Consider the following 12,878-nt stretch of genomic DNA (forward strand, 5'->3'; position numbering starts at 1 on the left):
ACTTAGGGCCAGTAGCTAGTGAAGAAGAGAAAGTTGAGTGCTTCTCAATGGGAAGCTATTAGGGAAAAAGACCCCCAGAGAATGTTGCAAAAATGACCCCTCATTTTGACTGCTATGAAAATCACACAAATTAATAGATATTGCAATCTATTGTCTTCCAGTTCTTACTGGGAAAATTGCCACTCCCTGCCCCATGCCAAAAAAAAAAAAAAATTGATTCATTTGTCTATTCTTTACGTAAACTAAACATTATTGAGTGGTTACAATTATCACCTAATTTTGTTAAATATAAGGTAAATTTCTCTCCATGTGGTTTAATTTTAGTTTCTGAATAAAAGACTTGTCAATTCTTTCTTGGTCCCAGTGGGTCCCCAGTGGAGGTGAATGCCGATTTAAGCAGCTTCTGCCATTGCAAATCTTGTTTAAACACCCCCCTCCACCCCCCACCGATGATCCAGTGTGCTCTGCCCATCTTAGCATGCTTCCAGTTAAGTTCCTAATCAGCGAGCCACAGAACAGGCTTAGCATCTTTTGAAGATGATTTCTCATCTGTTTTTCTATCATTTGCCTTTAAATGGTGTTTGTTGTGTTGGTTTTGCTGCTCTTTCAACTTCTCTCTGTTTTCCTTTCCTGCAGCTGTGTGTTTTGCATTTGAAGACCATCATGCTATCAGGGTACATGTATTTAGCATGTTGATACAGCATGTTCATTCATATGTGTGTTCTCATGTTGATATGACTTGACTGTGTGAGTAATCCATGCTCATTGAAAATACATGACACTGACACTCAATAGAGGAGAATCTGCATCACCTGTAATGCCACCACCCAGAGAAAAGCAGTAGTGATGTTTTCAAAGTAGTCCATATGTATCCTTTAGTTTGGGATTTTGCTTATAAAAATAGCATCATGGTCCATGGTATTGCTTGACCATTTTTACACTTGTATCGTAGACATCTTTCCATACTGTTAATTGCATTTTTGCATCCTATCTTAAAATATGTGGAATGATCCCCCGAGTAGCACAAAACCATCTCAGAGGAAGGGGAGGCGGGGCGTGATTTGTCCGTTCGGCATCTTCTGCATCAGGAGGCAGTGCTTCAGGTGACCATTGCACAGGGTCTGAGCCTGTGAGATAAATGCCACACAGTACTGAAGTCACCCTAACCCAGCCTAGCCTGTGCATTGTGGCTTAGGGCAGCAGTGGGCTCCGGCCCTGCTGCCACCAGCCCTGGCCAGAGCTGGCAACCAAGCCATGCTTCCATTGCAGGACATTGTCTCGGCCCTGGAGGACCGCCTCAGGCCACTGGTACAAGCCGAGCTGTCTGTGCTCGTCGATGTCCTGCACAGGCCCGAGCTGCTTTTCCCAGAGAACACAGATGCCCGACGGAAATGCGAAAGTGGTGGTTTCATTTGCAAGTAAGTGACCCCTTTCTCGGTGGTAGTCAGTGGCCAGAAGTCTGGTGACCAGACTGAGCCTTTGTTCCCGCAGAAGGAGACGCTGTCCTGGTGTTTGACTTTGCAAGGTCATGTGCTAGAGTACTGTTCTGACCTTCCCAGTGTCAGTCCTTCTATTAAATCCTACTTAACTGACAACTTGTTTTTCTTTTTCCTTGTTCTTTCTTTTTTGGTGAGACTCTCCTTTTCATTGCATGCCCATTCATTCGACCTCCAGCAAGTCTCGACAGAGCACCCTCCACGCTCAGCAGCTCAGACGTAAAACAATCACGACTTCTCAGCCTTTACAAATCTCAGGCCCACATGACCTCAGATCTTTTCCTAACAGTTGGGTAGTTCTTAGTTTGTGCCGTGGGGCATAATCTGAAAGATGCAAGTGGTTCCATGACTAGGGAGCTCTGTTTGATGTTTTACCCTGAGTTTGTCTACCTTGGGGGTGGCCCTTGCCTATGAGTTTCTTCCTTTGGAGAACCCCTCAAAGGCTGTGGGTTAGGGAACTTTATCCTGTTGAGCTTATTTTTTTATACCCTGTTGGCATATCCCAGCGGCAGTCCTCAGTGGATAAAAAGCCTCACTTCATGAGTGGACCTCCTGGTTTCTCAGCTGCATATAATCTCTCCATTGTACATGGTCACTTCCTGCCTGCTGAGCCCGTGGGCTGTTAACGGCCAGCAGGTGTCGCTGTTGAGCCACAGTCTGGGTCTCTTCTGGGAGCAGTGACCATGTCCTCAAGTCTGTTTAACTTTAATAAATATTGGTTCTTTAACCGACTAGTTCCATAAGTTTCTTGTAAAGTGTTTTTAACGGAAAGATCGTGTCAGGGTTGTAATCTGTGGTCTTCCCTCATTCAGGTTAATAAAGCATACTAAACAGCTACTAGAAGAAAATGAGGAGAAACTTTGCATTAAAGTCCTACAGACCCTCAGAGAAATGATGACCAAAGATAGAGGCTACGGAGAAAAGGTACCGTGTTTTATTTTCCTGTGAAAAACATGCCTTGCTGTTAAATTGAAGGGATGAGAGTGCTTAGAAATAACCTTAATTCAGGCATTAGAGGAGCTTAATTTTTTTAAGCTGTTTAACCTGTTCCTAAAGGTAGTTGAATCATATGAGTGTCTCCTTAAAAGTCAGATGTGCTGGGCTGGGATGTAGCTCACTAGTAGAGCTTTTGCCTAGGGTGTCTGAAGCCCTGGGTTCCATCCAGAAAGCTTGAATGTACTTGGTTGTCTCTAAAGGGCTACTCGCCATGTAATGTCAGAGGTTTTCCTCATTTAAGTTCCCAGTGAGAAGTACATACCTCTGAGTGTCACAGTCCATGTTCCTGGACTGGGGCTCCAGCTAAGTGCACCTGTGGGGTTGCTTGCTTCTTTCCAGTGAGGGGTTGCACAACCCCTCCAGAGCATGAAGAAACACTGTCCGGTTCTAACTGGAAACTCAGCAGCAGGCAGACGCTTCACCATTTCTGAGTGGGATTGTGAAAGGGACAGTCCCTGTGACCTGCTGCTGCTGAGGATACACAGTGAGCAGGCGTCTGCCGGGATGTCCTCCTCGTCTCCCATGTTGGGCCACATGGGCGTTTCCAACCACACTGTCCCTTCAGTGTCCAACACAGCATCTCAGGCCTGCGCTCCAGTGACACCTGGTTGCCTTGGGAGGTGCAAAGTCTGCTCAATGTCTGCTGGGCCCTTTGGCAGTGGTTGGTGCTTGGTGGCCTTTCAAAATTCCCAGGAACTGATTTTTTTCAGCTCTATGAAGAAGCCTTGATAATTAAATGACAGCCTTCCTTGTCATAATAGGTGGTGCCCACCGGGCCATCCCACATATCAACAACTGCAGGAACCTTGCTTTCTGAGCTCCAGGACTCCTCTCATTCATATTAGAACAGCTTCGGACGAGAGGGTCCTTGGATAAGAAAACATCTGATCCTCTGAGCGCTCAGCCTTCCTCCACTGCCCCCCAATCACAAGGCTTTTAAGTGTTACTCTTAAAGTTTAATATACATAAATTAAAAGGTGAACAAATATTGACTAATTAGAAAACAGTTTTCTATAACTCAGTAGGAATTTTTGGAGGCATCATGCCAGGCAAGAGTTTATAAATATAAATAGAAGCAAAGAACCCTAGTACATTGGAGAAATATGAGAGGGTCTATTCAAACAGCTGTTGCCTAGACACCTAGGCAGGTCTTCCCCCTCCCTCCCTTTTTCCTAGCATTGGGGATTTGAACCCAGGGGTGCTTAACCACTGAGCCACATTCCCAGCTCTTTTTATGTTTTATTTTGAGGCTGGGTCTCACTAAGTTATCGAGGCTGCCCTTGAACTTGCCATCCTCCTGTCTCAGCCTCCTGAGTCGCAGGATTGTGGACATGCATCCCTGTACCCAGCCCCTTAACTCAAGTTTCTTAATATGGTGAAGAAATTCATCACACCCAAGCAGAGAGGCTGGGAGGAGAGAGCTTTCTTTCCAGAGGTTGGGCCTGTCATCCCCCATCACCAAAAGGAAAATCCTATGGATGAGGATGGTCATGAAGCTGAGGAAGGCATTCTGGAAACCTGTGTTTGTCTAGCAGCTCCCAGTACAGAGCTTTGGTGGCTGCAAAATGCCAACCAGCCATTCCCATGAGTGCCACTCTAGAGGGGACTGAGGACACTAAAGCACTCTGCTTCTCCTCCTCTGGTCTTTAGTATTAACTCTGCTCCCCCCAGGCTTTCTGAAGATATTTTTGACACCTTACTAACTGTTCCCGTTGACAGAAGAAGCGTGATCCACAGGGCAGGCCAACTTCGTCAAGGGTGGAAGTCACCCGGAGCCAAAGAACTAACCTTTCCCAAGCAAACCAGTTGGCTCTCGTTGGTGAAATCAAAGAGGTATTCTTTGGCCTGGGAGCTGAGGCGTTTTCCTCCTCCCATCTCAGCTGCCTCCGATGGGCAGCTTGTCCCATGACCGTCACCTTCCTGTAGGTGCCAGGGCTGTTTGGTTTCCCTGCCCTCCCCCTGCACCCAAGGAGCCCAAGCTGAGGGCTAAGACGAGAGTCCACAGTTGCATGAAGTGTCTGTGGTGGGGTCAGGGCTGGAACCCAGGTCTCCAGCCTCCCCAAGGGTCATCCACCGGCATGGACCATGTCATCTGGTCTTTTCTAAGCTGTCATCCTTATAAGTGATGAGGCTTAGGTAGCCTTCCCTCATCTCTACATTTTATTCAACCTTAGGATAGAGTCAGGGTCACACATAAATAATACACTTGAAATCATCATGTATGTTCCTGTTCAAAAACAGTGGTGTGCTTAGATGAGTCTACTTGCCTGGAAACAAAATTAAAAAAGAAGAAGAAGCCATTGAGAACTGTTACCTGTATTAAAAATCGACTAAAATATACCAGAATCCCCGTCAGACTGTGACTACTGTGTGTACCCACCAGTTTGGTAGAGGACGTCTTTAATAACAATGGTAACTTTTATTGGCTTCTTGTTGGGTGCCACAGACTATACTGAGCACGTCTCCTACCTTATCTCAGATCAGCCTCAGTGATAGGTATCATTATTGTTACTATTTTTAAACATGAGTTACAAGATTCCAGTTCAGAGAGATTCGGAAACTTGCCTGGGGTCACACATCCGATAACCAGCAAGACAGGAACTTAAACCCAGACAGACAGGCTGATTCCAGAGACCAGCTCTGCACAACTGGATCCCAACTAAGTGAGCAGACACCATTTGAGTGTTTTAAGTCCACCTACAGGTTTAACATCTAAGTTTTCATCATGTTACATGATAGTGTCAATGGGGCCACTGGACCCAACAGCACCAGGTATAGCAGATCTTAAACACTAGGCTTTAGCTTACTTCTGATCCCTGTGCTGGTGTATTTTTCTCTTACTATAATAAACTACCAGGAGCTGGTGATGTTGTAAAGCAAAGAAGTTTATTTAGCTTCCAGTTTGGAAGACTTAAAGTCTAAGATCAGGCGACCTCATTAATTTGCCCTCTGATAAGGGCCAGATGGGGATTGGCACCAGGTGGAGCCTCTGGGGGAGCCAGAAATCACATTCTGAGCCAGCTTCTTGATGGAGAGGGAACTCACTTTGGCAAGTAACTCAAAATTGTACAAGAAGAACCTTCATTTCTTCCAGGGAGGATTGCCAGTGACGTAAAGGCATCCTGCTAGGTCCTACCACCTCCCGGCATCTCTGTACTGAGGTCCAACCTCCCATGTGTGACCGTTAGGGGGACACATACCCAAACCCTAGCAATCACTTAGGAACAAAAATATCACTAGTTATTAAGACTCTAAAATGCAAATGACCAGAAATGAGTGTTCTCAGAGTGGAATATGAGATAAAGAAATATTAAAAATCATCACTGAAATGATGGTGGAATACATTTTTGTATGATGCTTATAGTAACTGTATAACCTGACTATTCAAAGTAAACTTCCAATTTATTTGAGTTTATCTCAGGACTTTATAAATACTTTGGGGGATTCCTGCTAAACTCTGCTTTTAATCTACAGATTAAAACCAAGTCCATATTTAAGGAACAACCAAATAAAATAAAATTTAAAAACCTCCATGGCTAAGCATCTCTAAAATTTAATTCAAATCTCTAACACACACAAAAAAATCTTCAGGCCCCTGGGCCATGCCGGAAAAGGGGACACGGTTATTTCATGAATTGGCTACCTGTACTTGACTAGGTTTTTATTCAGCTACTGTTGACTTAAATTATTAAAGAGCTCTGGGAAGGAATTTGGAGTCCAGGAATTCGTGTAAAAGGATAGCTCAGAATTTTTTTAAAATTCCATTTTCCCTCCTAGCTGTTTGGTAGTAGAGAGCCAGGATCCCAGGTAAGGCCGGGGTCTCCCTTGCCTGTAATCCTTGTTAATTACCAAAGCTTCTTTGTTCTAGGTGAGTAGAGCATTGACATTTCAAGCCAGTAATCTTTCCGACAGCCACTTCAATTCGCAGAATATACTAAATACAAAATGTGGTAAAATCACATGAGAGTCTTCCCTCTGTCCTGAAACAGGGATCATTGTGATCATTCTCTTGTGAGTCTTTCCTTTCCCTAGTATTTGAGCTAATACGTGCTGTGTTATGGGTGTGACTTGGGTCAGTGCCAACTGTGCTGTCCCCGTCCCTCGGTCATCAGCAGTATTAGCCTAGGACTGCTGGGTCTCATTGTGCTCATCTGCAGGGTGAGCTCCTGACCCCACTGAAACCATGAAATGAGTCTCGGGCAACAACTTCCTTCTAAATTGAGTCAGTCCTACTCTAGACTTCCTCTCTGTTCTTCCTGTCCTCTGCCAAAAGAAGCGTTGCTTGGGGAATTGGCCCTTGTTCCCACCCAGTCCTACCTCGTGTCCCCGTCAGGGAGCGCAGGGCCCTCTGGACCCGTGGCCTAGTGACTTGGGAGGTTTGATACCTGGATGCGAATGAACTGTGGCAGCATCCTGCCTGCTTTGATCTGGATGTTCACAGATGTTGCTGCAAGCTGTGGTCATGTCCACGATGCCCCAGACCCTAAAAACCATCACCATCTCACAGCCCTTTAAGGTGACCCACAAGAATACATTTGCAGAGTCTCTAATGCTTAGCAGGCTATGTTTCTTTTTCTAACCTCTTTCTTTTTCTCCCCTTTTTTTCTTTTCCAGCAAATTTCCATTGATGAGTTGGATAATGCTGAGGTCCTAATTTGGTTGCTTTTTTGTTCTGAATGTCCCATGGTGGCGTTTCCATGACGCTCTTCCAGTTAGCCTGTGCCTTTGTCTTCTGGTCTCCATGTGTCTAAGTACCTGACTCTGTGTAGCGTCCTTTGGGGAGTAAATAGAATCTGTCCTGTCTCTGTGAGCATTTCCCATGAGTTTGTTTGCCATTTGTCACTGAAGATCCCATCTGAGTCTGGACAAAGATTCTCAAAACTCTGATAAGATTCCATTCATTCACCGTCTAGAATCTAAACTGAATTTGTGGTTGACATTGCCATTAACTTATCTCTGAAACTCGATCTTGATATTAGCCTAAGGAACCTTTCTGCCCTGTAAAGCTTCTGATGCAATGAGAATTTAAAAAAAAAAAATAGTTTAAAAGTGGTTTAAACAACAACAACAAAAAGGAGCACTGCTTTCTGGGTGTCTGGTGATAAGTATTGAGTTGGGGGCCCACGTAGACGGCTTCGAGAGGCATTGTGAATTTGGAAGTGGTGGTTAGTCCAGAAATGAGGAATTCCCTGTACCCATGGCTTCCCTTATCTGTACATCCAGAAATTGAGAGGTCACCAAGTGGCTTCTGTAGGGATGTGTCACATTCGTTGCATTTGCCCAAAATTATCTTGGAGACGGAAAAGTGGGGTGGCCATTTTGTGTGGGACTTGGGGGCTCCTTGCATATTGTCTGTCTGTGAATTTTTTCCCCAACATTTCTTGTCATGTTTTTAGGCTGCTGAGTGAATGGTACTGGGAAAAAATTAATTTGAGGACCTAATGTGTGTGATTGAGATTGTTTAATTGATCTGCAAATTGAGCACACTGGAATAGAATTTCATTTGACATATTGTAGTCATTTTTCTGGTCTGTTTTAATGATCTACTTCCTCTTTTGGTAGACTAATTAATACCTTATTTTGAGTGAGAGAGAGCGCTATCAGACAGAACATTGTCTACCATGATATGTATTTTAATTAATTCGCCCTAATGTCAGAGGTATTAAGAAATAGTTCAGATCACCAGTGGAGAGCTGGAATCAGAGACTTAAAATCAAAAACAAGACAAATGGTTGTGAATTTGGTCTGGTTGCTTTGGGAATGGAGCACAGAGAGGCTAAGTGGCAGGTCTCAGCCCACACAGCAAGAAAGTGGCAAACTAGCATGCAGCGGGCTCAGCTCCTGGCAGGTCAGCACAGTGAATCTTTGAAGCACAGAGATCACAGACATGGGCAGGGGAGGAGGCGGTGCCTTCTGGAAAGAACAGAAGGTGAAGAAAAAAGGGATTCAGCGGTTTCCTTAATTTTTTTTAACTACACTGAAAAATACCCTATGCTGATTTCTACGTTGGCAGCCTTCGAAATCTTGTCTCTACCTAACATTGTAAATGCCTCACTGATTTGCATTTTTTCCCCTGAAATATGGAGGATGAGTTTCTCTCTGCTGAAGTACACGTAAAGTCAAGGAAAGAAGCCCTTCCCTGGCGGGTCAGAGTCCGCGGTGTTATTAATACTCTTGTTTTGCACTGTAGTAATGAGTTGTTGTGTTTGCTTGCTCAAGATACGACTTGGTCCTCCTGGCTGGGAGTTTATGGCTTGCTTATGGAAAGATTCCACAGTTGGAGCAGGTGTGTTTATAATTATACTCTAGGAAATAGAATACTGTCTGTTTATAAAAGAAGAATGTTCTGGCAGGCACTGGGATTCTTTGAAAATTCCCTGAGGAGGCAACTGTGGATCCCCTCTGCGTTGTTACCCTGGTAACCGTCAGAGCCCCAGGACACCAGCACCCTGTCCCCAGTCCCTCAGGCTGTTGGGTCTGGCCCTCTAGGCAGAGATGACGGATTGGCCTTTATCATCAATGCTGTTCTGGACACGAACGTGGCTCCTGTGGTTTCTCCCCCCACTGGTCCTTTAGTCGGCGAGTTCTGCTGGAAGCCTGCAGTCACAGCCATGGCTCTGCAGGCGGTTAATGAGAGCTCGGGCTGGGCCAGCGTCGGGGTGGCCACACTGCAGAGCCTGACGTGGGGGACGCCCCGAGGACAGAGGAGGGCCTGCCTGGTACCCCAGCAGCCCTCACTGAGGACAGGCCCTGCCCTTTGATGATAAAGGCCAGGGGGGCATGCCAAGAGAGCCTATAAAAAGGCCCAGTGCCTGCTGCATCCCCGTCCAGGCTCCCGAGAAGACAGGGTGAAGTGGGGACAGAGGCGGGGACTCCGCAAGAAACGTGCATGCGATGGGCCCTTTGCAGCTGTCTTCTAGAATAAAATTCCATCTGACACTGGGAAGAGGAGGGGTTTGGGGTTTGGGTTTTGGTTTCTTGGCAAATAAAGGGGCAGAGTCCCCTCACCCTCTGGCTTGACCTTTCCACTGGGGCCCTGGGGGACAGTGGGGAGAGGGGCTGGGGAAGGAAACTGCTTGCCTTGTGTCCCTTCAGCTCCTCCTCAGGTTTGAGTCTTGATGGATTGTTCTGTGGGCACACGTCTGCGTCGCCATCCCCCAGGCCAAGGTGTACAATGTGTCCACCTCCCCAGAACCACCCCAGCTGATGGTGAAGGCATGCATCTCTAGGACTCAGGTCCTGAGGGCCTGTTACATTTGAGGCAGGTGCTGGAGAACTCAGATACAACAGTGTCCCCAGGGAATGCAGTAGCTGCCACCCTGGAGCCTGCACTTTCATTGGAGAGAGAGACAGTGATACAAATTAGTGTAAAATGACAGCTGTCAGGAGAAATGTCGAAAAAGAGAAGTCTGTGGAACCGTGAGAACATGTGGTCTGGGAACTCCTACGCAGGAGGTCAGGTAGGACGGTAGCCCCAGGAGATGATGGCGGGAGCCACTTTTCTAACCTGTAATGAGAGGCTCAGACTTGAGGCAGAGGTGGCAAGCTCCACCTAGGTATCACCCATGTGTCCTTGGAAAGGTATGGGCAGTTTAGAAAGTGTGGGCTGTCGCTCGGTGCATGTGTCCATTTCTTTGCATTTGAGGTGTCCTCTCCATTGAATCGTGGTCCCTTGGAGCTTCTGGGGACAACTAGCAACTTGGGCTGCCTACTGCACAACAAAAAAGCTAGACTGACGTTCCCAGTTATCCAGAGAGGCGGCCGCCAGCTTCAACTGAGCCCTCAACTTCTGCCGCCCCCAGCTGCTTCTGCAAAGATGCCACTGAACTTGGTCAAACTCGGAGCCGGGAATAAAAAGGAGAGTGCCATAAGAATTGTGAATTTCCACCTTCAGGGGGCGTTCTCATGACGTCCTGCCCTGGTGGAGGTGCCCTACTTTTTTACATCGCTGTGAACTGCTGAGTTGGGCACCTGCCAACACTCGGGTGGCAGTTACATAAGAGCTGCTTTTTTTCCTGGAATTTAGGCTCACTGCTGATGTGTGACCTTCAGCAGTAATTGCCAATAAATGCAGTGAGCTGTTTACTGTCAGACACTGGCAACCACAGAGAAAGCTCACCTCGGAGCGCACAGAAGCGGCCGCAGAGCCCGCACAGGCCTTGTGAGCATGACTTTTTGTCTTAACGCTGAGATTATCCCATCATAACCCAAGTTGTCTCATTTAGTCAAATCAATGCCTTAAAAAAAAAAATACGAACAGCACCATCGAGCTCTGAAACTTGTGTTAGCTAATGTAGGTAGGGGCACGTTATTGGAACAGAGCAACTCATTTTTGTTTCTAAAAGCAAATAGAGTTAAAGAGAATCATGTTAGTAGGTGTGAAGATTTGAAATTGTTCGAGTAAAATGCTAGTTTGGTTCAATTTGCTTTGAAAGCTTTCTGTTCTCTTAATGAAGGGTTTTCAAAGGCTAGTGAAGGGCAGGTCCTGTTAAATCTACCTGCAAACTTATCCACTGTTCTTGATCTCCCTCTCCTGAGGTTGTAAGTGGATAAAAAAGGAGCTGAAGACTTATTCAAGGGTTAGAGGTGGTAAATTTTCTGTGACGTGCTGATATCTGGCCCTGTCGCAGTTAAATTTCTTGACTGTGTCACACTTGGTGCCAGGAGAGTCCATGCAGAGACCTTCCATTTGAAGGAACATTGTAGGAGCCTGGGGACTGTAAAGGGGTTCCTGTGGAGGCCAGCAGAGAACAAAGGGTACCTGCAGACGGTGTTCTGTGCTGGTTTGTGACATACCTGAAATGATGGATGGAAGGACGGACAGGTGAGGGAGGGCAATGTTTTATAAACACCAAGAAATAGTTATTCAGAAAATGTGGGCTCGCTTTCGTTTGAGAATTACAAAGTGCGGTAGAAATGCATCCCTTGATAAAATATTAGGTGTGTTTATATGTTGAAAACAAACGTAGCAGCGTCTTATTGGAACAGATCTGGGTCCTGCTCTGGTACCCTAGTTTGGAGGCCCTGATTACCGAGATGACACTTAGGATTTGGTGACTTGAGGTGCGCCAGTCACTTGGACTGTTTTTTTTTTTTTTCCTATGAAATTAGATTTTGCTGACCTTGTCTGAAAACATGGGGAAGACTTAAAACCCAAGAGCATGAACATGAAGAGGCAGTCGAGGACCATGCCAGGTCTCCAGGGTCAGAGCTGGGCAGGATCAGCTCGGTGCTGATCACTCATAATCTGGGAGATGCCAGGCAGTGCTGGCTTGACTACCGTGGCTGGCTCTGGCACTCCCTGTGGGGACAATACAGGACATAGGAGATTCATACATGCCCATACCCTCAGTCTTCCTTAACATGTTTACTGAAGCCTTTACCTTTCATATAAAAAAGAAAAAAAAAAACCTTTGATAATAAGACTGTGCTGAGAAGTTCAATTAATTTATTAAGTATTACCTTGTACTTTGGGTATTATGTATTATATTCAGGTGTCAGGTGCCTCTGTCTTCTTTGAACATATATAGCTGATCAATGTGCTTCTATTTACCGAAATAACACCTTCCTGCCATAAAAATCACTTTATCCTCAAGGATAGTTCCTCAAAGGCTAAAATCCTCTTAAGAGGAAATCCTGACAGACTGTTGGTTATTTTACCAAAATATAAATTAGGTTTGATCTGGTCTTTCCCATGCCTAGAGCATTTTCTGTTTTAGCAGGTTGTGTTATTTAGGGAACTTGCCTGTTAGATTTTTATGAAGTTTACTGAAAATACACCAAGCGAGACTTCATATTTTAGCTGGAAGGAATCCCAGAGAGTACCTGCCCCCATCTCCTTGAACAGGTAACTAGTGGAAGCCCAGAGATGTTCACTAATGGCACAGGGTCTCACAGATCCAGAGCCGAACCCTGGATGGTCCTCAGTCAGTGGACACCTACCGGTGCTCTTGACTTTTCCATTCAGTGTCCCAAATGAAGCACATTAAAAATTGCCTCCCTGCCTGCCAGGCACAGGGGTGCACACCTGTAATCCCAGCAGCTTGGGAGGCTGAGGCAGGAGGATCCCAAGTTTGAGGCCAGCCTCAGCAACTACATGAGGCCCTAAGCAACTTAGTGTGAGACCTTGTCTCTTAAATAAAATATAAAAAGGGACTGGGGATGTGGCTTAGGGGTTAAACACCCTTGGGTTCAATCCTTGGTATCAAAAAAAAATAATCAAAAAGAAAAGAAAATCACTCTTCTGGTTAGATAATGATTCCTGAGGCTGCAAAGCATCCCCTGCTCTCTCAAACCACTTCATGATGTTTTTAAGGTGGAGGAAAAAAATGCAGTTATTTTTAAATTTAATGTTTATGTTAACAATCAATTAAACTCATTTTAAAG

At 45.6% G+C, this 12,878-nt stretch overlaps 1 protein-coding gene across 1 annotated transcript in view; it reads left to right on the forward strand.

The window, feature by feature from the left end:
* Nucleotides 1-12,878, forward strand: part of Itpr1 (inositol 1,4,5-trisphosphate receptor type 1) — a 307,500-nt gene that overhangs the window by 183,653 nt on the left and 110,969 nt on the right. Inside the window, exons 38-39 of the mRNA XM_077793448.1 lie at nucleotides 1,270-1,418; nucleotides 2,309-2,420. Coding sequence (XP_077649574.1) covers nucleotides 1,270-1,418; nucleotides 2,309-2,420 — 261 coding nt within the window. The remainder of the gene's footprint in view (nucleotides 1-1,269; nucleotides 1,419-2,308; nucleotides 2,421-12,878) is intronic.

The sequence above is a fragment of the Urocitellus parryii genome, chromosome 16 (genome assembly GCF_045843805.1).
Source record: "Urocitellus parryii isolate mUroPar1 chromosome 16, mUroPar1.hap1, whole genome shotgun sequence".
Lineage (NCBI taxonomy): Eukaryota > Metazoa > Chordata > Mammalia > Rodentia > Sciuridae > Urocitellus > Urocitellus parryii.